The sequence below is a fragment of the Syngnathoides biaculeatus genome, chromosome 10, assembly GCF_019802595.1.
Source record: "Syngnathoides biaculeatus isolate LvHL_M chromosome 10, ASM1980259v1, whole genome shotgun sequence".
Taxonomy (NCBI): Eukaryota; Metazoa; Chordata; class Actinopteri; order Syngnathiformes; family Syngnathidae; genus Syngnathoides; species Syngnathoides biaculeatus.
In genome coordinates this window covers 30,701,220-30,724,678 of record NC_084649.1, presented here as the reverse complement: position 1 = coordinate 30,724,678, position 23,459 = coordinate 30,701,220, and the positions used below count along the sequence as shown (strand labels likewise).

Genomic DNA, 23,459 nt, shown 5'->3' with positions numbered 1-23,459 from the left:
ATTATATGATTAATCTTATAATTTTACTAGCTAAATTTCATATTCATAAATGTAGGTGTATAAATAAAAATCCTTGTTTTATTTTCTTTCAAAATGAAACTAGACAGTATATTCATACCATTAAGAATTCTTTGAACGCTAAAGCCATTAAAACGGTAAATTTGTGTAGTTTATTTCATGTTTTTTTGTAGAATGTAATCTTCTTTTTGACCCCCCTGGCAAATTGTCTTCTGCGTTGAATTGTATTGTTCTGTTTAATGTTCAATAAAGAAAAAAAAAAAAAAAAAGTTCCAGTCTAGCCACTTCCTGCCAATAGACAGACTCGTCGCCGTCTTTGATCAGGCCGATGACTATGGTGTCATCTGCTAACTTCAGGAATTTCAAAGAAGCGTATTAGCCACATACTCAAATTAACAAATTAATACACTACTGTATGACCATCATCAAAAATGTTAGGAAGCTTTTACTTTGTAAAAAAGAAACCGGAAGTTTTATTTTAGAATTAACGTCAACTTGAAATGTGGTAAGATCAACCAGACGGTGATGGAAAATGTAGAGAAAGGAGTGATGTAAAGAAAAGGACAGGGGAGCGAGAAGGGAAGAGCGAGACAGCCTGAATCGTCTTTGAATGTGGCTCCGAAAAGAAATGGAAAGTTAAGACTTGTTAGTTGGAAACACGTTTGTTGAATGCTTGAATCGGGGACAAACGCCTCTGACTCCTACGCATATTGAGCGGCATCCTATTTTGGCTGCCTCTGGGAAACACGGTGCGGCTCAAGGTAAGTAAATATGCCATATGTCTCCACGCATACGCTTTCGATCGTCTTATAGCTATTGTCCAAAAGCGCACATTTGGCATTTGGTGTAGGCTTTGTTTTTAACCGGCAAATACAACCTGAAAGGTGTTTGACGCAGTAGCACGGTACCACGTACATACCAACAACACCATGTTTTTTTCCTCAGCAAAACGTGTTTACTGTGCAATGCACGTTGCTGAGCGTTGCTTTAAACTTAAAAACAACACAACCAACAAAGAAAACAACACAACAGTCCATACAATGACCCAATGCACGGACACACAGACGGTGCATATTAAATGAACAACTGAAACGTTGACAATTTCGGAAAGATGCTTTTGATTGAACAAAAATATTATACGCACATACTGTAGTCTACTAGTTTGCCCCCCCCCCCAACCATTAATCACGCTGGTAGGTAAATAAGAGGCAGATTGTAATGAACCAAAAGTGCTTCTTAAAAAAATCTCAATTAAGGACCCATTTGGGGAATAAATATTTTAAGTTTTTAAATTGTTACAACCTAATCTCTCCTTTGTGTCACTGACAATGCTTGTAATGGTATCACATTGATTTCCAGCTCATTCTATCAAATATGGTTTAGCCTTTCCTCCCTTTGAGTGTCTCATTTTGCTAACTTTTTAATGAAACAAAACAAAACAAAAAAAAAAACCCAAAACAAACAAACAATAGAACTTTATTTGAGCTGAGAATACAAACGTTTTGTACTCATGGGCTCTGTTGATATACTCGATACCGTAATCACAATCACTTCATGTTGAGGAAATTATCTAATGCAAGACTGTGGATATTTGAGAACAACAACAAATGTCTGTTTGAAAGAACCAGGTTACCATTACACAGGGCTCAACATTAACTTCTGCAGCTACTTGCCGTATTGGGCAAGTGAATCTAAATCTCAGCCCACTTGCCATAGCTTTCAACAAATATTACATGCTTTAATAGCAACTGTTGATAATCCCTACATCATGTAAAATATATTACAGGTTTTGTTATCATTTATTGCATCGTTTATTGCATCCATGTGACAAAAAATAAACAAAATAATAAAAACACAAATCTAAATTAAAAAAAAATATGGTAAATGTCTGAGCCATGTCCCTCAACTCTTTTAGAGCTTTTGGACTATAACATTAGTATTTGTGTATCTTTTTGAAAATGTCAGCGATGGTGACCAGATGGTTATTCTCCCGGATTCATGCCAAGACCGTCAGTTCCAGACGATGTGCTACACAGTGAACTGGGACCACATAGTCCCTCTCATTGTCTGTGAAATGAGTCAAGACACAGTTGTTCCGACCTAGGTTGACTGATGCTCTGTCACAACCTATACCGACCACCTTTGTTATCCAGTCGTTACCTGCAGAAAATAAATAATAGACAGTTGTATTCAGATTTCAACAATCTAAGAAAAGACAGACAACATTGGAACGTTGACTTACCAGCAGATTTCCTCATGGAGCCATCTATGCATGTGAAAACACCATCTGCATCAGCATGATGCTCAATGTCAGCCAACTCAATCAGAACATCTCAAGGATGACCATGCTCCAGACATCTGCATTTTAAACAGATTGATATAATAACTGTTATGTAAAATAAATGACATGTACTAACATCACTAGTATAGCATAGTATAGTAGTAATTAATATTACGATTTACGATTTAATTGATCATTTGTTGTTAAATTATTCCTGGATTCTGACTTGTTATTGTTGAAGTATTTTGATCTAACCTTCTGCAAGTCATATCTGTTAAACTTTGGTTGCTATCATTTGTTATTAAATTATTCCTGGGTGTTGACTTCTTGTTGTTGAAATATTTTGATTTTACCTTCTGCAAGCCATGTCTGTGGAATACGAGATCAGGCACTGAAGGTCAGACCCATTCTTGATATGGAGGTGCAGCATGTCTGGAAAGCTGGTGAATGCCATCTGTTTGTGGATGATGAAATATGCTGTTGACCAACTTGACAATGGGCTTCTTGTTCTGGTGCCCCAACTTTTGAATCATTCTATGAACGGGCCCCTGTCCTTGAACAAAATAGGTGGCTGCATTGGCTGCTAATATGTGTTTGGGAGACTGCCAATGACTGATGATTGATGTTTTCCTTAATAATTTTGATCCATTGATGAAATATGAGGGCCCAGCAACCTCCATGTTCTGACTACAAAATTTGCAGGTCATGGCCTTCTCTTCATCATACGTTAATCCATGAAACTCCTGTGCCCATCTGGTGTTCTCATTTTCTTTTTGTTTTCTAATATTTCTTGTTGTTTTCTTTGGCACTGGAAGTCACATTTCCTTTAGAATGGGTATGTGTTGGAACATCAGCATGATAAAGATTTTGGGGATGTGAAGCGCAAAACCTGAAAGAAAATAAATTTGTCCGTTTTTTTTGAAGACCCGGTTCGACAGCTTGAATCATGTGGTTGACTTGAAGATCGTAGAGGTGAGGGAGATTTGGCCTGTTGTTGTTGAACTGGAGTGTTGTCATTGTTCCACTGTGGCAACGTTGCAGTCTCAGGAGGGGTTGGATTTGAAGCAGCTTCTGGAAGGGTTTCAGAAGACTCGTCAGGGGTATTCATTACAGTGTCAGTCTCCTCAGATACAAGTAAATTGAGGTGTTTTGTTTGGAATTACAAATTTGGTAATTGACAACTGACCACATTCTTTATTGCTATTGGTGACTGGTGTACTGATTGTCCTCCTTTTCGACACACGTGGTTGTTCAATTTTGTCAATGTTTATGACAGTGCAACATGATTTTGTTCAAATATGCCACCATCCTGTACATTCAGATGAGCATCCCTAGTCCATATTATGATCAGTGTGTTCAAATGATCACTGGGGTATTTTGACGAAAGGTCGATAATCAACGTGGTTGCGAGCCAGCGGCTGTTACAGGCCATCGAAACAGGAGCAGAAGGCAGCTGTGGATCGGTCGTCATCGAGGTGTTGTCATTGGGCAGCCGGAGATCGGTCGCCGCCGAGGCGTGGTCGTGAGGCGGCCATCTGATCAGTCACTGCCAAGGCGTGGTCATTAGGAGGTTGTGAGTTGGTCACCACAGGACAACCCAGGACACGCTGAAGAGACTGTCTCTCGGCTGGCTTGGGAACGCCTTGGGATCCCTCTGGAAGAGCTGGTAGAAGTGGCTGGGGCAAGGGAAGTCTAGGTATCCCTGCTGAAGCTACTTCCCCCGCGACCAGACCCGGAAAAGCAGTAGAAAATGGATGGAAAAATATTGAATATCAACATTACTGTCAATAAAGATTTGTGTCATAACCTGCGACACATACTTCTTTGAGCTCAGCGTGGCGAGTGCCTGTCGCAAATAAACTGGTGGGAGTGTGATGGGCCATGGATTGCAAAGAGAAAAAGGATAGCTGAGGAGAGCAGCGGATTCAACAGTTCTTGGACCAAATCATTATCTTTCATGTGGAAGGTTTCCCTGCATGTCTGCTTTGTGATGAGAAGTTGTCCAATTGTAAAAAGAATAATGTGCAGAGATATTTACAGGTAAGGCATGCTACATCTGCAGCCGACTACCCAGTTGGGTGTGAAAATTCCACTCGCCAGAAAGCCCGGCTTGACCAAAGCCAGAAATGGAGGGAAATTGAAAGCCTCGCATTACCGAAGAAACTTGTTTGAAATGTGGAATGCTCTTCCTGACAGTCACAGGAACATGAAGAAATATGCATTTGGAGTATTAGCCATTTTGGATCAACATACCTGTGCAAGCGTGATATTCTAAAATGAACTACATAAAAGTGCCACCGACACGTAAAGCAGGATTTTTAGTGTTGTGATGTTTTTAATGGAAAAAAAAGGCAGCCAGAATGGACCCATCCCTTTTTAGCAGGTGCCACACCATCTTCTCAATGGCGACTGTCCCGGTGTGACGTCTGTAAATGACATTGCAGCGAAGGGTTAGTCAATAAACAGAAGCGACATTCAATGAGTAAGAATACAATTCTGTCATAAGCACATATTTAGCAACAAATTGGTCTATTTATTAGGTGGATTCTTTTTTTGTCATTACGTATTTGGAATTACACTGAGGGATATTATTGTTTTGTTGCACAGGTCTAAAGATGGTTGCGTCGTAGAATGCGTGACAAAAAAGGAGATGATGCTGCATTATACCTTGCACTGACTTACTATTCGACGAAAACTAAAGAGGCTAAAGCACAAAAATCAAACTTAAACTATTATTTTCATTTTATATACTTTACCTTTTGGCGGCACGGTGACTCAGCTGTAAAGTGTTGGCCTCACAGTTCTGAGGTCGAGGTTCGATCCCACTCCCGCCTGTGTCGAGTTTGCATGTTCTCCCTGTCCCTGCGTGGGTTTTCCTCCCACATTTAAAAAACATACAGTATTAATTGGACACTCTAAATTGCCCCTAGATGTGATTCCAAGTGCGGCTCTTTGCTGATATGTGCCTTGCGATTGTCTGGCAACCAGTTCAGGGTAGACCCCGCCTTTTGACAGCTAGGATAGGCTCCAGCACTCCAATGATGCTTGTGAGGATAAGCGGCTAAGGAAATGGATGGGTGGATACTTTGCCTTTTCACAAGGCTAATGCAGCCCTACGGGCGCAGAAGCCAGTGGAATTTGTAGGCCTGTCCCAAGCCAGGATAAATGCAGAGAGTTGCGTCAGGAAGGTCATCCGGCGTAAAACTTTGCCAGACAAAAATTGAGCGTTCATCTCTAGCAGAGGTGTCCAGACTTTTTTACCCCAAGATCTACTCAAAAGAGACACCATAAATAGAGCTTGTGCACCTACGTCATAAAATTACGTTACTTTTGTTTACATCGCCATATTGCCAGTCAAGCTAAGCATTGCTCAATGGTAAGTCGGTTAGAGACGACACGGAAATATGTCATGTAGCACAACGCCCAGAGTCTTGTCCGATACCGTCAGACATTAAGAAGGTGAGAATAAACGATGGTACGTGGAAAAATTGGATAAACTCAGCATAGAGGACCCGGATTTAATGCCGAAATTGATATTTTCGCTGATAAGAAATTTGACTGTTAATTAGCTACCGTTTGTCTTGGAAAACTGGATATACACATGGATCTGGTGAGTAAGTTGTCGAGATTTACACGGAAAAGTTGGAAAGTGTATAAAAGACTAGATGCATACAAATACTTTGTTGCTGGATCTTTTCTCATCAGGAGTAAATCCCACATAGTGACGGTTTTGACGGCTTGTGAACATGGAAGTGTGTTCGGCGACACATTAACCTCTGCCGGAATCCATCGATCTTTTCAGATAGTATTCAATACAAATACTAATATTTAAATAAATGACCCCTGGTTTTATACAAAATCCCATTCATTAACTATGATTAAAAACAAAAAAGAGGACGGCGTTGTCTCCATGGAAGGTACACGGAAGCGATTGCGTTCACACTTAACGACCGTAAACCTCTGCGACAGACATTTTTTTTTTTAAGCATGCATTGTTCCCAAATGAGCCAACTTAGCATGATAAATACTTTTTGCTAATTTGAGATTGAGAAGCGTGTGTGTATTTTGGTTGGCAACCATCCATCACGTTTAATTGCCGAAATCTATCGATCTTTTCTGTTCTTTTCAGCTGGTATTCCATAGAATGATCGCTTTGAATATCTGTCTCGTCTGTTGTGACAACCAACAGCACAACAAGAACAATTTTATTTGTGTTTTTGCAAACTTACAATGAAAATGTCAACAAACAAAAAAATACATTGCTAACCAAGCAAACTATGAACTATAAATTTAAAAGGTTCGCTTCCAACTTTGTTTAATGTATTTATTTTTTAATCCACAATGATATCCCTGTCTGTTTTTCTTGGTGTAAAACTGAATTATTGCTTGAAGAATATCTTGAGCAATGCACGTTGAAAGCTGAATGATGCTTCCAAACTTATTCATAGATAACTGGTCACCTTTTCTTAACACACTAAATCAAGACTCTTGAGTTCTTTACCTAGCCTGAGTGCCTCCTGAAAATACCAAGAATATCTTCCTCAGGGTGAAAATAGAATTCTGACGTTTGTATGTATTCTTTGTTGTCAATCTTGTCTTTGTTGCCAGATTAAATATATCACGGGTGCCCAGACTTTTTTACCCCAAGATCTACTATTCAAGCATCCACCCTCTCGCGAGCTACCGACAGGGGTGGGGGATGATGCTCCCAAACAGTTTTAAGGTTAATGTTATGTTGCGTCCAATATTTAAAATACAGAATTAGCTTTTTGTGCACTGTATTGTCTGTGTTTTCATCCTCGATCAGGCAGTGCCAAGGTGGAATTTTAACATTACACACATCTCATCCTTCATTTTCTACTTTGACTTCAGACCTTTCTCACTCGAAAAAAAGAAAATTCTCATTCAGTGTCACCACTTTTTTTTCTAACGTGAAGAAAATAAGTATTTGAACACTCTGCTGTATTGCAAGTTCTCCCACTTAGAAATCATGGAGGGTTCTGAAATTTTCATCGTAGGTGCATGCCCACTGTGAGAGAGATGATCTAAAAAGGAAAATCCAGAAATCACAATGTATGTTTTTTTTAACGATTTATTCGTGTGATACAGCTGCAAATAAGTATTTGAACACCTGTCTATCAGCTAGAATTCTGACCCTCAAAGACCTGTTAGTCCACCTTTAAAAGTCCACCTCCACTCCATGTATTATCCTAAATCAGATGCACCTGTGTGAGGAGTGGGCCAAAATCCCTCCTGCAGTGTGTGTGCAAACCTGGTGAATAACTACAGAAAACGTTTGACCTCTGTAATTGTCAACAAAGGCTACTGTACCAGATATTATCATTGGTTTTCTCAGGTGTTCAAATACTTATTTGCAGCTGTATCACACAAATAAATCATTTAAAAAAATCATACATTGTTATTTCTGGAATGCAGCCCTATGGGGGCACAAACCAGTGCAATCTGTAGGCCGGTCCCAAGCCCGGATAAATGCAGAGGGTTGCGTCAGGAAGGGCATCCGGCATAAAAACTGTGCCAAACAAATATGAGCATTCATCTAAAGAATCCCATACCGGATCGGTCGTGGCCCGGGTTAACAATGCCCGCCCCCGGCACTGCTAACCTGCAGGGTGTCGGTGGAAATTCAGCAACTGTGGGTCGAAGACAAAGAAGAGGAGGAAACCGGATCCAGCGTCAGAAGAAAAAGAGGAATGCACAGAGCCTACAACTGAGTGTAGGGACTTTGAATGTTGGAACTATGACAGGAAAAGCACAGGAGTTGGTTGACATGATGATTAGGAGAAAGGTTGATATTCTGTGCATCCAAGAGAGCAGGTGGAAAGGTAGTAAGGCTAGAAGTTTGGGAGCAGGGTTCAAATTATTCTACCACGGAGTAGATGGGAAGAGAAATGGAGTAGGGGTTATTTTAAAGGAAGAGCTGGCTAAGAATGTCTTGGAGGTGAAAAGAGTATCAGATCGAGTGATGAGACTAAAATTTGAAATTGAGGGTGTTATGTATAATGTGGTTAGCGGCTATGCACCACAGGTAGGATGTGACCTAGAGTTGAAAGAGAAATTCTGGAAGGATCTAGATGAAGTAGTTCTGAGCATCCCAGACAGCGAGAGAGTTGTGATTGGTGCAGATTGTAATGGACATATTGGTAAAGGAAAGAGGGGCGATGAAGAAGTGATGGGTAAGTACGGCATCCAGGAAAGGAACTTTGAAGGGCAGATGGTGGTGGACTTTGCAAAAAGGATGGAGATGGCTGTAGTGAACACTTATTTCCAGAAGAGGGAGGAACATATAGTGACCTACAAGAGCGGAGGTAGAACCACGCAGGTAGATTATATTTTGTGCAGACGATGTAATCTGAAGGAGGTTACTGACTGTAAAGTAGTGGTAGGGGAGAGTGTAGCTCGACAGCATAGGATGGTAGTATGTAGGATGATTCTGGTGGTGGGTAGGAAGATTAAGAAGACAAAGGTAGAGCAGAGAACCATGTGGTGGAAGCTGAGAAAGGAAGAATGTTGTGCGGCCTTCCGGAAAGAGGTGAGACAGGCTCTCGATGGACAACCGAAGCTCCCGGAAGACTGGACGACGACAGCCAAGGTGATCAGAGAGACAGGCAGGAGAGTACTTGGTGTGTCATCTGGTAGGAAAGGGGAGAAGGAGACTTGGTGGTGGAACCCCAAAATACAGGGAGTCATACAAGGAAAGAGATTAGCGAAGAAGAAGTGGGATACTGAGAGGACTGAGGAGAGGCGAAAGGAGTACATCGAGATGCGACGTAGGGCAAAGGTAGAGGTGGCAAAGGCTAAACAAGAGGCATATGAAGACATGTACACCAGGTTGGACACGAAAGAAGGAGAAAAGGATCTCTACAGGTTGGCCAGACAGAGGGATAGAGATGGGAAGGATGTGCAGCAGGTCAGGGTGATTAAGGATAGAGATGGAAATGTGTTGACTGGTGCCGGTAGTGTACTAAATAGATGGAAAGACTACTTTGAGAAATTGATGAATGAAGAAAATGAGAGAGAAGGAAGAGTTGAAGAGGCAAGAGTGAAGGACCAGGAAGTGGAAATGATTACTAAGGGGGAAGTCAGAAAGGCATTACAAAGGATGAAAAATGGGAAGGCAGTTGGTCCTGATGACATACCGGTAGAGGTATGGAAGCAATTTGGAGAGATGGCTGTGGAGTTTTTGACCAACTTATTCAACAGAATACTAGTGGGTGAAAAGATGCCTGAAGAATGGAGGAAAAGCGTTCTAGTTCCCATTTTTAAGAACAAAGGGGATGTTCAGAGCTGTGGGAACTATAGAGGAATAAAGTTGATGAGCCACACAATGAAGTTATGGGAAAGAGTAGTGGAGGCTAGACTCAGGACAGAAGTAAGTATCTGCGAGCAACAGTATGGTTTCATGCCTAGAAAGAGTACCACAGATGCATTATTTGCCTTGAGGATGCTCGTGGAAAAGTACAGAGAAGGTCAGAAGGAGCTACATTGTGTCTTTGTGGATCTAGAGAAAGCCTATGACAGAGTACCAAGAGAGGAACTGTGGTACTGCATGCGTAAGTCTGGTGTGGCAGAGAAGTATGTTAAAATAGTACAGGACATGTATGATGGCAGCAGAACAATGGTGAGGTGTGCCTTAGGTGTGACAGAAGAATTTAAGGTGGAGGTGGGACTGCATCAGTGATCAGCTCTGAGCCCCTTCCTGTTTGCAGTGGTAATGGATAGGCTGACAGATGAGGTTAGACTGGAATCCCCTTGGACCATGATGTTCGCAGATGATATTGTCATATGCAGTGAAAGCAGGGAGCATGCAGAGGAACAATTGGAAAGATGGAGACATGCAGTGGAAAGGAGAGGAATGAAGATTAGCCGAAGTAGTAGAGGGGGAAGAGTGAGGCTACAGGGAGAAGAGATAGCGAGGGTGGACGACTTCAAATACTTGGGGTCAACAATACAGAGCAATGGAGAGTGTGGTCAGGAAGTGAAGAAACGGGTCCAAGCAGGTTGGAACAGCTGGCAAAAGGTGTCTGGTGTGTTATGTGACAGAAGAGTGTCTGCTCGGATGAAGGGCAAAGTTTACAAAACAGTGGTGAGGCCGGCCATGATGTACGGATTAGAGACGGTGGCACTGAAGAAACAACAGGAAGCTGAACTGTAGGTGGCAGAAATGAAGATGTTGAGGTTCTCGCTCGGAGTGACCAGGTTGGATAGGATTAGAAATGAGCTCATTAGAGGGACAGCCAAAGCTGGATGTTTTGGAGACAAGATTCGAGAGAGCAGACTTCGATGGTTTGGACATGTTCAGAGGGGAGAGAGTGAGTATATTGGTAGAAGGATGCTGAGGATGGAGCTCCCAGGCAAAAGAGCGAGAGGAAGACCAAAGAGAAGGTTTATGGATGTGGTGAGGGAAGACATGAGGGCAGTTGGGGTTAGAGAGGAAGATGCAGGAGATAGGCTAAGATGGCAAAAGATGACACGCTGTGGCGACCCCTAACGGGACAAGCCGAAAGGAAAAGAAGAAGAAGAAGAATACATTGTTATTTCTGGATTTTTCTTTTTAGATTATCTCTCTCACAGTGGACATCCACCTACGATGAAAATTTCAGACCCCTCTTATGATTTCTAAGTGGGAGAACTTGCAATATAGCCGGGTGTTCAAATACTTGTTTTCTTCACTTATTCACATAGTCCGACATTTATGACATCTTAAAGCAACAGATTGTTTTCTTTTACTTTTACCATTATTATTGAGACTAAACATAAGCACCATGTGTAAGCTCGTCTTTGCTTGACTTTTCCCAGACTGTAATGGTAGGCGGCCCATAAGGATGCTGTCATTATAAACCACACTGATGGGCTGCATAAGTACTGGGTAACATTTGTAATTATGGGTGTACCCCTTTAAGAGCGGAGTGGGGCGGTGCAAGGTAAACTAGGAAGGGTAGTGTGTGGCCAAGCAGCAGGTCGTTGTCAGAGAAGGTTCTGTGTGCTGCCGAAATGTTCCAAAATAAAAGACGTCAGACTGACGTCTTTTTTTTTTTTTTTGGAACGCCGTCACGCGATTCACCAAAACTGCCTCAACTGGCCGATTATGATCGACACATTGAGGACCCCTAAACTAAAGAATACCATACCGGAACGGTGGTGGACTCGGTTAACAGCGACGGTCTGTCGGCACCGTTAACCTACAGGGCATTGGTGGAAATTCATCAATTGTGGGTCAAAGATAAAGAAGAGGAGGAAAACAGATTCCACAGCAGAAGAGGAAGGAAGAGAAATACACAAAGCCTACAATTAAGTGTAGGGACTTTAAATGTTGGGATGATGATAGGAAAAGCTCAAGAGTGGGTTCACATGATGATTAGGAAAAAGGTTGCTATATTGTGCATTCAAGAGAGCAGGTCAAAAAGTTGTAAGGCTAGAAGTTTAGGAGCAGGGTTTAAATTTTACCATGGTGTAGATGGGAAGAGAAATGGACTAGGGGTTATTTTAAAAAAAGAGCTGGATCAGAATGTCTTGGAGGTGAAAAGAGTATCAGCGCTATGCAACACAGGTAGGATGTGACCTAGATTTGAAAAAGAAATTCTGGAAGGAACTAGATGAAGTGGTTCTGAGCATTCCAGACAGAGAGTTGTGATTGGTGCAGATTGTAATAGCCAAGTTGGTGAAGGAAACAGGAGCGATGAAGAAGTGATGGGGAAGTATGTCATCCAGGAAAGGAACTTTGAGGGACAGTTGGTGCTTGACTTTGCAAAAAAGATGGAAATGGCTGTAGGAAACATTTTTTTCGAGAAAAGGAAGGAACATAGATTGACCTACAAGACGCATGTAGGTGGATGACATTTTGTGCAGACTATGTAATCTGAAGGAGGTTACTGACTGCCAGGTAGTGGTCGGGGAGTGTGTAGCCCGACAGCATAGTTTTGTGGTGTGTATGATGAGTCTGGTGGTGGGTAGGAAGATTAAGAAAACAAAGGTATAGCAGAGAACCATGTGGTAGAAGGTGAGAAAGGAAGAATGTTGCGCGGCCTTTTGAAAAGAGGTGAGACAGGATCTCGATGGACAGGAGGAGCTCCTGGAAGACTGGACTACTACAGCCAAGGTGATCAGAGAGAATACCAGGAGAGTACTTGGTGTGTCTTCCGGTAGGAAAGGGGAGAAGTAGACTTGAAGTCATACAAGGAAAGTGATTAGTGAAGAAGTTGGAACAGGTTGTAAATGTTGGTAGGACTACATGGAACGGTCCATAAATGGTTCAGGTCTTACCTGGTGTAAAGTAACTACAACCATTGGAAGTGCTGAATCTCAACAAATGGCAATGACATGTAGGGTCCCTCAAGGATCAGTTCTCTGACCCCTCCTATTCAGCCTGTATATGCTACCCTTGGGTTACATTTTCCAGAGCTATACTTTTGCCCATCATAGCTAAATTGTTGACACGCGGTTATATATAGCAGAATTTCCAGATGACTATTGAGGTGTTGTGCCACTGTCTAAAGCAGATAAATCATTGGATGAGCCAAAATTATCTTCAACCTAATCACAACAAAATTGAGATAATTGTTTTTGGCTTTGCTGTTCTCTACCTGGACTCACTATCTTTAAAAAAGAAAGACCAAGCATGTAACCTTGGTGTTCTGATAGATTCCGAGTTGACTTTCAACAGTCATATCAAATCAATTACTAAAACTGCCTTTTGCCTTCTGAAGAACACATCTAGAGTGAAGACTTCCATGTGTCAAGCAGACCAGGAGAAGCTCATTCACGTTTTTACTTCAAGTAGATATGATTACTGGAATGATTTGACTGGGCTCCCCAGAAAGAGCATTAAACAGCTGCAACTCGTTCAGAATGCTGCAGCTCTGGTTGTGACCAGACCAAAGCATATAACCTGTCTCTATTGTACTTTTTCAAATGTTTTTATTTATATATTCGAATGCGTTTAATTGTGTAAAGCGCATTGAATTACCTTGAGTATGAAATGTGCTAAACAAGTAAATTTTCTCTGCTTTGCTTTGCATTTTCTGCGATGCTTATCTTCATGAAGGTCCAGGGCATGTTGGAGCCCATCCCAGCTATCATTGGGCGGGAGGCAGTGTACACCCCGGACTGGTTGCGACGCCACTGCAGGGCACATAGAAACAGACAGCAAACACACTCACACCTAGGGGCAATTTAGTGTCTTTAATTAGTGAATATTTTGGGATGTGGAAGGAAACTGGAGTGCCTGGAATAAAACCCACGCAGGGATGGGGAGAACATGCAAACTCCACATGGGCAGAGCTGGAAAACCCCGGGCCTCAAAACTCTGAGGCCAATGCTTTAACCAGCTCCCGGCTGTAATTTGCTGCGCTCAAAGCATGCTTTATGGCACTAACGAGGTCCTCAGTGCCACAAAGCATAGATGTAAATACTGTTTAAACTGCATGTTTTGTGTTAATTATTTCTTGGTCATTCTTTTATTTGCTCTATTATTTGCAAGTTATGCTACTCTGTTTCCCATGTGTGATAATTTTAGTTTCGATGTGACACCATGGGTGTTTTCAACATCGTCTATAATGACATGCTTAAACCGGCAGTGCATGGCATGAAGTAGGCTTCTTGTGCTTCCGGGTGTGAAAGGCAATTGGTCTTCACTGACCTCTAAGCACCATTATAGGGTAGCTTACACATACATTAAAATACATGCTTGTGTTTACCTCATTGAACAAGTCACACACCAACATTTGCAGATGTTTGAAGTCAATGTGCACATAAGGTGCACCACATTGTAATGCCCGACATCTAATGGGATTGTGATTATGGTTTAAAAAAAAAAAAACTTGGAGAGAAAAATCTCAGGCATGCAAATTGGCAAGGGCTCACTGTGTGTATATATATATATATATATATATATATATATATATACTGTGTGAGTTTGACCCCATCGCACTCGCAAATCTCCACAGTCGAGCACGAAAAATCACGCGCGTAGAATTTGTTACGAGTAGAAATACATAGGCATTCTCAGCACACATGAAAACCAATCCAGCACAGTGAACCACAGTCTGACTCAATTTTTTTTTTCAACACGGAAGCACACAATCTCCTGCTAGTTTACCTGACCCTCTTCGGCTCTTAAATGGGTACACACATAATTACAAACACCGTCCACCCACACAGTCTGAGCGACGTAGAACAGAGAGACACGCTGCTTGTGTTTTCTAATAATAATGGTAAAAGTTAAAAAAAAAAAGTGCTGTTGCTTTCATGAATTTCGGGGTATGTGAAGAATGGAAGAAAAATGGGCGAAACTGGATGAGATTTTCTCTTTTTTGAGTAAAAAAGGTCTCGTCTGGAGCCAAAATAGAAAGTACAGGATGAGATGGTGTATCATGTTAAAATTCCACCTTGGCACAGCCTTATCGAGGAAGAAAGCACAGACAATACAGTGTACAAAAAGCTAATTCTGTATTTTAAATATAGGAGGCAACATAACATTAACCTTAAACTGTTTGGGAGCATCATTCAGCTTTCATCATGCATTGCTAAAGATATTGTAGGATATAATTCAGGATATGTTTCAGTATCTAACTATAATAAATATGAGATTGCGATTGACTTTGACTTGATATAAGTTCTAACATTCGACGATTCTGTCAATATATTTAAATGCGAAATCCGTGGTACTGCGTTATCTTGAAGTTGAAAACTTTTCCCTTCTACACGCTGTAGGAAGAGATAGATCATAAAGCTAGATCATCCATCCATCCATTCATTTTCTTCACCCCTTATCCTCACGTGGGTCGTGGGGAGCGCTGGAGCCTATCCCAGCTGTCAATGGGCAGGAGACGGGGTACACCCTGAACTGGTTGCCAACTAATCGCGGGGCACATTGAGACAAACAGCCATAATCACAATCACACCTAATTTATACTGTCCAATTAATGGTGCATGTTTTTGGAATTTGGGAGGAAACCTGAGTGCCCGAAGGAAACCCACGCAGGCACGGGGAGAACATACACACTCCACACAGGCATGTCTGGGATTGAACCCGGGACCTCAGAACTGTGACGCCAACGCTTTACCAGCTGACCCACCGATCATGATGAAATAAAATGATTTGATTATATGAATATTTAGTTTTGAAATTGAATGTCTATTGATGTCTTTAAAATGTCTGTCTCTGTGCAATGTCAATAAATTATGATTATGGTCTTAAGTAACAACTACATGCTCGGGTATAACAACTCAGTAAGTTATTTTAAAGTCTTGAGATTTCATCCCTAATCACACCCGCAACTTTATCTGCTGGCATGACTGACCACACCCGTACATTTTTCAAATGTGAGTGACTGTATATATACTGTGTGAGTATATAAATGTGTTTTAACTTCCGTGTGCCTGTGCAGAGAAGTTTTATTTTCTCCAAGTTTACAATAGGATGGCACGGTGATGCAACTGGTTAGAGCATTGGCCTCACACTTCTGAGGACAGGGGTTCAAATCCAGGCCTCGCCTTCGTGGAGTTGGATGTTTTCCCTGTGCCTGCATGGGTTTTATTCCGGACAATCCAGTTTCGTACGACGTTCCAAAACAAAGCACTAATTGGAGACTCGAAACTGCCTCTAGGTGTGATTGTGAGTGCGGTTGCTGTCTGTCGGGTGTTGGAACAGATTACGCTATTTACATGTAAAATGCGCTTCCACATACAAAAAAATGTCATTACAAAACGACTTCCGGACCAAATTAATTTCGTAAGTGGTGGTACGATTATAAATGTAGTTCAGGGTCTCTAGATTCTAAATTTGGGATCATTACACATCCCAGATATGCATCCATAAAAATTATATAATTTGTACTTTCTACGCACAATAATTTATTTCCTTCAACTATTCCTTTTTTAATAGACAAACGGACCTTGACTGTGACATTCTCTCGGATGACTTAAGTTGCACTGCACCTAATCTCTTCATGAGGTTGATCATGATGACGTATCCTTTACTCTCCCTATTGGTCCTCAGCTCCCTTACAGTCAAGGCTTTTGGTAAGTTCATTCTATCGCACACATGCACATCCTGTTGGCAACACCTCCCACATTTCTTTTTTGAAGTGCATGATTGTAATAAGTTTTCAGTAGATCAAGGTCAATAGTTAAGTTTACTTTGGGTGCCAGGAGCTAAATCCCAAAAGCTGTGTTTTGATTCTGCTGTTTAACTGCTACAAAACAAACTCAAACTTTTCCTGAGCATTGTCAAAGTGTGCTCACTACTCAGATACCCAACCAGAGGTGCCGTAAGGTAGACAAAATTGATGAAATCATCTAATAAATGAAAGGGATCATAGAAAATAAAATTCACCTTGGCTAATATAAGTGCTGGGGCCCAATGAATGAACAAATCAATCAATACAATCTCAAAGCTTTTTCTTCCAAATTGTAAATGTAAAAAAATGCAAATAAATATATAGCATATACGTAAATCTGCATGACTGTTCAGTCAAGTGATGGGATAAAGAGAAATAAATAAATAGAATAGGACATATTCAGATCTGAATGAAGCCATGTCCAAATGTGGATACAGATGTATTTTGTAGGACTAGATGTTAATATCCCTCTATTTATGCATATTTTGGCTCCGATGAGGCTTTGTGGGATGTTCAAATAAGTGATGGCACTCTACGGGTTATCAAGTCGGCTTCCTTCCATCATCAAGTGTTTCTCTGATAGGCCCATGATACTCTCGGGAGGGTTCAGCAGTGAAGGTGCTATCAATTCTCCTGAAGGCCCACCTGGGGTCTTTCCTCTTTATCCACAACTACTGGCTGGCCTTTTCTGCCGCCTTGGAGAGATCTCTGACTGGCTGCCGATGGGCCTTCCCTCGGACTTCCATCTCTCTGAGTAGCCTGGATGTTGAGGAGGCTATAAACCCTCTGCTGCCAACTTCCACCGGGTGTAGCTCTGCTCTTCAGCCTTGCTGTTGCACTGCGGCTACAACTCCTACATACCTCACCCGCTTCCGCTCATACACTTCCTTGACTATCTCTCCCAGGGCACTGTGAGCTCGATGATGTAGACAAGCTTGAGAGGGGCAGACCAAATCACTCGATCTGGTTGTAGGGTGGTAGTTGCAATCTGAACTGGAAAGCAGAGCTTCTTGTCCAGGTCTGCCAGCGGTTTGCAGTCCTGTGCACTGCCCAGCTGTCCACTGTCATGTGGCAAATTTAATACTTGTTACATATGCGGCAGCGTGATTGCACAGATTGGTATTATCAATGAGTTTACAACAACAAAATTGCTAACGCGACATTCCCTCTCACTTGGCTTCTCAAAAAACAATTAAAAAAAAAAAAAACAGCACCTGCTATAAATTTACATGACAACACTTGGCAATTCGGTAAATCTTTTTGCAGAGTTACTCATCGGCGCTCTAAACGCAGCGTCATGTTGAAGACTCTGCAGAGGCTCACGATCCGGTACAAAAGTTCAACTCCACAGGAGGGGACACAGACTGCCGCTTCCGTTGATTCATCTCATGAATTTACAATCCCTAGCCAACGAAAGGGATGAACTTCAACTTCTGATCAATACCTGCGAAGACTAGACATTCTGCCGCCCTGTGCTTTATGGAGACTTGGCTTTGTGGACGCGTTCCCAACACAGCCGTTAGGTAGCTTGGGAATCAAAAGGCTGTGGAATATGGTTCTATATAATTGAGAAATGGTGCGCGGACTTTACACAGCTCAGCACACACTCAGCACGGACTTTGATGTCGTTGTTCTTGAACTCTTAGCCATTTTACTCGCCAAGTGAATTCGCCTCTTTCATTCTCAAAGGTGTTTACATTCTGCGCCAAGCTAGCATGAAAGCAGCCCTGCTAACGCTCACCGAGCAGGTAAACGACATTGAGAAAAAAACACCCAGAATTATCCCTTATCTGAGCAGATTTTAACACAGCTAAATTTAACCAGGAACTCGCTAAATAAAACCACCATGTGAAATGTCCTACAAGGGAAAATAACACATTAGACCACTGCTATTACCACAATTATAAACGCATGTCGCGCAATTCCCGGACTCTCCTAGGTTCTTGTGATCACTGCTTAATCTACTTAACTACATACAGGCAAGTGCTCAAGTCCATGAAGGCCTTGGTAAAATCTTTCAAAAAGTGGACCAACGAGGCAAAATTATAACTTCAAAGCTGCTTTGACTGCACAGGCTGGAGTGAAAATTCAGCGAGCAACCTTGATGAATTTGCAGATATTGTGACCGCGTACGTCAGTTTCTGTGAGGAGGTATCTGTACCAACAATAACTTTTCGCACGTTCAATAAAAACAAGCTGTGGTCTACAGCTGGACTCGGGCAACTCCGGCAGGCTGAAGAGGTTGCATATCTTAGTGGATATAGGGAACTATTCAATCGCACTAGGAACCATCTGACTAGAAATTAACATTGAAAGGAGGGACAATGCAGCAAAACTGGAAAAACATCTTGGCGCGAATGACTCCAGATCAGTCTGGCATGGATTACAAGAACTCACGAATTAGAATCGACGATCCCCCCCAGTAGATAACACTGGTGGGCTAGCTGATGACTTGAACAGCTTTTACTGCAGACTTGAAAGGGACACTTTCCCTCCACACACCCACCAAGTCGCACCATCGTCCACTTCAATATCTCCAACTCCACCGTTTACCACCCATGAACGGGACGTGGTGCAGTTGTTCAAACAACAAAAGATCAATAAATCTCTGGGCCCAGACCTTGTGTCCCCATCCTGCCTCAAAATCTGCACAGACCAAGTTATCCTGTCTTCACAAAGATCTTCAATAGGTCCCTTGAATTGTCTGAAGTACCAACCTGCTTCAAACGCTCCACCACCAGACCACTCCCAAAAAAGCAGCAGTTTCAGGTCTTAATGACTGCAGGCCTATTGCCTTGACATCTGTGCTGAACCACTTGAAGAACGTCACAGGTCCCCACCTGGACCCACTGCAGTTTGCCTATGGAGCTAACAGGTCTGCAGATGATGCCGGGGCAATTTAGAGTCTCCAATTAATGTTGCATGTTTTTGAGATGTGGGAGGAAACTGGAGCGCCCAGAGAAAACCCAGGCAAGCACGGGGCGAACATGCAAACTCCACACAGGCGGGCCGGAATTGAAAGTGGGTCCTCAGAACTGTGAGGGGAATGCTTTACAGCCTTGTGAAAGTATTCGGCCCCCATTAACTTTTCAACCTTTCGCCACATTTCAGGCTTCAAACATAAAAGATATGAAATTAAATTTTTTTTGTCAAGAAGTGGAACAAAATTTATAGGATATTTTATACTTTTTAACAAATAAAAAAAACTGAAAAGTGGGGCGTGCAATATTAACCCCTTTACTTTTAGTGCAGCAAACTCACTCCAGAAGTTCAGTGAGGATCTCTGAATGATCTACTGTTGACTGATAATGATAAATAGAATCCACCTGTGTGTAATCAAGTCTCCGTATAAATCCACCTGCTCTATGATAGTCTCAGGGTTCTGTTTCAAGTGCAGAGAGCATCATGAACACAAAGAACACATCAGGCAGGTCCGAGATAATTTGGTGGAAAGGTTTACTGCCAATTTGGATACAAAAAGATTTCCCAAGCTTTAAACATCTCAAGGAGCTCTGTGCAACCAATAATATTGAAATGTAAGGAGTATCAGACCACTGCAAATCTACCAAGACCTGGCCGTCCCTCCAAACTTTCACCTCGAACAACATGAATAGTGTTTGTATGTATGTCTATTCCTCACTGCACTTGACCATATACACCCGCTTTTCTGTCTCCGTGGTGTCAGTTCTTTGGCATGTATCAACCTTTGTCTCAGGGTGTTACCGGGTCTGAAGTGTACTGGAATGGTGTCCATCCAATTGTTTTCTGAGCTTCTTATCCTCACAAGGGTCCCAGGAGTGCTGGCACCTATCCCAGCTATCTTCAGGCAGGAGGCAGGGTACACCTTTGAGTGGTTGCCAGGCAATTGCCGGCCGGAGGACTACTTCCATGCACATCACGGCTGTGCATGGAAGTATTCCTCCGTCTTTCAGATCAACCGAGGAAGTATTCCATGCACAGTGCTCACGGCTGTGTGTGGAAATACACAGCGCTCACGGCTTTGTTTGGAAGTATTCCTCCGGCCGCTCACCACTCACAGCTATGTAGGGAAGTATTTCTCCATCTTCCCAATAAACCGAGCAGCTGAGCAGCTCACGGCTGTGTATGGAAGTATTCCTCCGTCTTCCCGATCAACCGATATTGCTATTTCTTCATCAGATGAGGATAAATCCGAGAAATCAGCACTTGGCATAAATGGCGTCCCGTGTAATCGAGCTTTTGTTGCGGCACGGTGACTCGCGAAAATCGCAGCGCCCTTGAAAATTCGGAATTGTCGATAAAAATCTTCTCAAAACACTATGAAATGAGAGAGGATTTAACATCACTTTGTTAAAATAGAGTACATATTACATGACCTATTGGATACATTGTTAATGCAAACTAGTGGATGTCCCCTTTAACTGCACATGCAGTTTTCACAGGTGGAATCCAACATGAGAAACCTTCTGTATCTTGTGTTTAAGCAATCTAAGAGGCAACATCTTAGTAACTACAAAGGCCATCAGTCACATTCTAATACTTTTGCTTGCTTGAAAAGTGGATGGCTTCAAACAAAAGGTGTTCTGTCCTTATTATTAAACACACTTAGATGTAAATACTATGAAATAAAAGTTTGAATTCTGAATTTTTGTCTCATTTTCATATTTTTATCTGAAATCCAAATGTCTTCAGTATACAATGGAAAAAAAAAAAAAAAAAAGGAATTTACCCTGCTGTTCCAGTACTTTTGGAGAGGACTTTAGAAGCTGTGAAACTCAGGGGAAGTAATTTGATGGCATGGGCCTGCTTGGTTCTTCGGGGATTGACTAAATAATTTTCATTGACATACTGTAACACTTGATGAAAGGAGAAAAATAACTCAGAAGACTACAGGGAAAAAAGTGTCAATTAAAAGAATGATATAATCAAAGTGATTATGGGATCAATTATCATTTATCATACGCTGATACGTACTCTCAATTCAACAAATGACTTCATCCAGGGCAAGAAGTTCACCGTTTTAGAAAAAAAATCAATCTACTGACAAAAACAGTATATAGCATACTAAAATGTTGACTGAATGGCGTAACCCCAATACAAACAATAGAAGAAGCCATATGAAAACCTGGAAAGGGATCACAAAAGAACGTTTGTGATGTCACTGGGTCTCAGGTTTGATGGAATTACTGCAAAATAAAGGAAGTCCAGATAAATTTTATGTCCGATTCACTTAAATGTTGTCTTGTACTTTTGCTCACCTTAACATTTCGAGATTCCCTGCAACAAATGTAAATATCTGGGAATAAAAGATGGAATAGTCTTGCTAAATACCAGAGAAGGCCTAATCCTCATACTATTATACTATGTTAGGGATTTTTTTTTTAACCTGTGGTGTGATTTTTTTTTTTTTCATTTTTTTTATTATTTTTCTTTTGTATTCCCAGGTGGAGATGTGTGTGTCTCTGGTCATGATAGTGGGCCAGTCTTTGAAGAACAGCCAAACAATATAATTTATCCAGAAGGCCTGAGTGAAGGGAAGGTGGTTCTCAACTGTCAAGCAAGGGCAAGTCCTGCTGCTTCCTACAGGTGGGTTGATGTAGTACCACTACATGCTACCCGACTAATTGTGTTGGTATTGACCCATTTCCTGGAGACTTCATGACAGATTTACTTTGCAGGGTGTCTCTGCTTTACGACAGACTTTTGTTCCCATGACGGCACTTCGAAAACTGTCCAGGAAAGTCTGAAGTTTCTACAGAAAGAAAGTAATCTGACTTGACAGGAGATATGTCCCCCCCCCCCTCCCTTCCCCCAAAAAATGCAGCCCATCGACAGTGTTGATGCTACTCATAGGGGCAGGGGCACACCCGGACTTAATTGTGGTCAGCATACAACCATTTATACTCCTCTCATGACTCTTGGGAGAAATTATTGGCCCATCCCTGTAATCTCATCCGTATCTCTAACCTACTGAATGGGTATGCAGTAATCAAGTGATAATTAGAATAAATTTTGACTGTATTGAAAATCCTGTGATTGGATGGCAACCAGTTCGGGGTGGAGCCTGCCTCTTGCCCGAAGATAGATAGGCACCAGCACCCTACTAAGGATAAGGAGTTAAGAAGATGGACGGATGTATCTAAAATCCCCTCTTTCTGGCAATGAATACACAAGCTCTACTTCTGTAGCTGGCTTGAACACTCAAAAGGCATTAAATCTCGTATGTACGTATTTTTATATACATCTTAGAATATTATGTATAGGTCATGTGGCTGGACTATTGATTGAAATTGATATATCTTTTTTTATGGTCACAAAAATTTGTTTATTCTTTTAAATCTTTTAAATCCTTAATAGCTTTCAAAAAGAATTGCGGTGCATCAACAGAGAGTTGATGCTACTAATTGGCGTAGGGGCACACCCGTCCCCAATTGTGGTCTTGATTTGAATTCCACTCATGAACCCTGGTAAAAATTAATAGGCCATCCTTGTAATATCGCCCCTACTACTAACCTACTGCATGGCTATGCATTGGTCAAGTGATAATTACAGTAAATATTTACTTTATCTAAAATCCTGCAATTGGATGGCAACCAGTTCAGGGTGTACCAAGCTTTCTGGCCGAAGATAGGTGGGATAGGATTCAGCACAGTCCTGACCCAAGTAAGGATAAGTGGTAAGTGGATGGATCTAAAATCCCCACTTTCAGGCCATCCATCCATCCATCCATCCATCCATCCATCCATCCATCCATCCATCCATCCATCTACACTCTGAGCCACTTATCCTCACGACGTTCGTGGGAATGCTGGAACCAATCCCAGCTGTCATCAGGCAGGAGGCAGGGTACGTCCTGAACTGGTGCCCAGCCAAATGCAGGGCACATGAAGACAGACTAGTCGCACTCTCAATGACACCTAGGGGCAATTTAGAGTGTCCAATTAATGCACGTTTTTGGGATGTGGGAGAAAACACGCAGGCATCATGTAGAGAACATGCAAACTGCACACAGGCAGGGCTGGGATTAAACCCCGGCCCTCAGA

General features: G+C 41.9%; 1 protein-coding gene across 4 annotated transcripts in view; it reads left to right on the top strand.

Moving 5' to 3' along the window:
- Nucleotides 1-323: 323 nt before the first annotated feature.
- Nucleotides 324-23,459, top strand: part of cntn2 (contactin 2) — a 92,977-nt gene continuing 69,841 nt past the window's right edge. For 2 of the 4 annotated variants that reach the window (XM_061831363.1, XM_061831362.1), the window contains exons 1-3: nt 324-779; nt 16,203-16,339; nt 21,861-22,002. In XM_061831363.1, the coding sequence (XP_061687347.1) occupies nt 16,267-16,339; nt 21,861-22,002 (215 nt within the window). In that variant the 5' untranslated portion in view covers nt 324-779; nt 16,203-16,266. The remainder of the gene's footprint in view (nt 780-16,202; nt 16,340-21,860; nt 22,003-23,459) is intronic. The other 2 variants (XM_061831360.1, XM_061831361.1) reach the window with 2 other exon arrangements.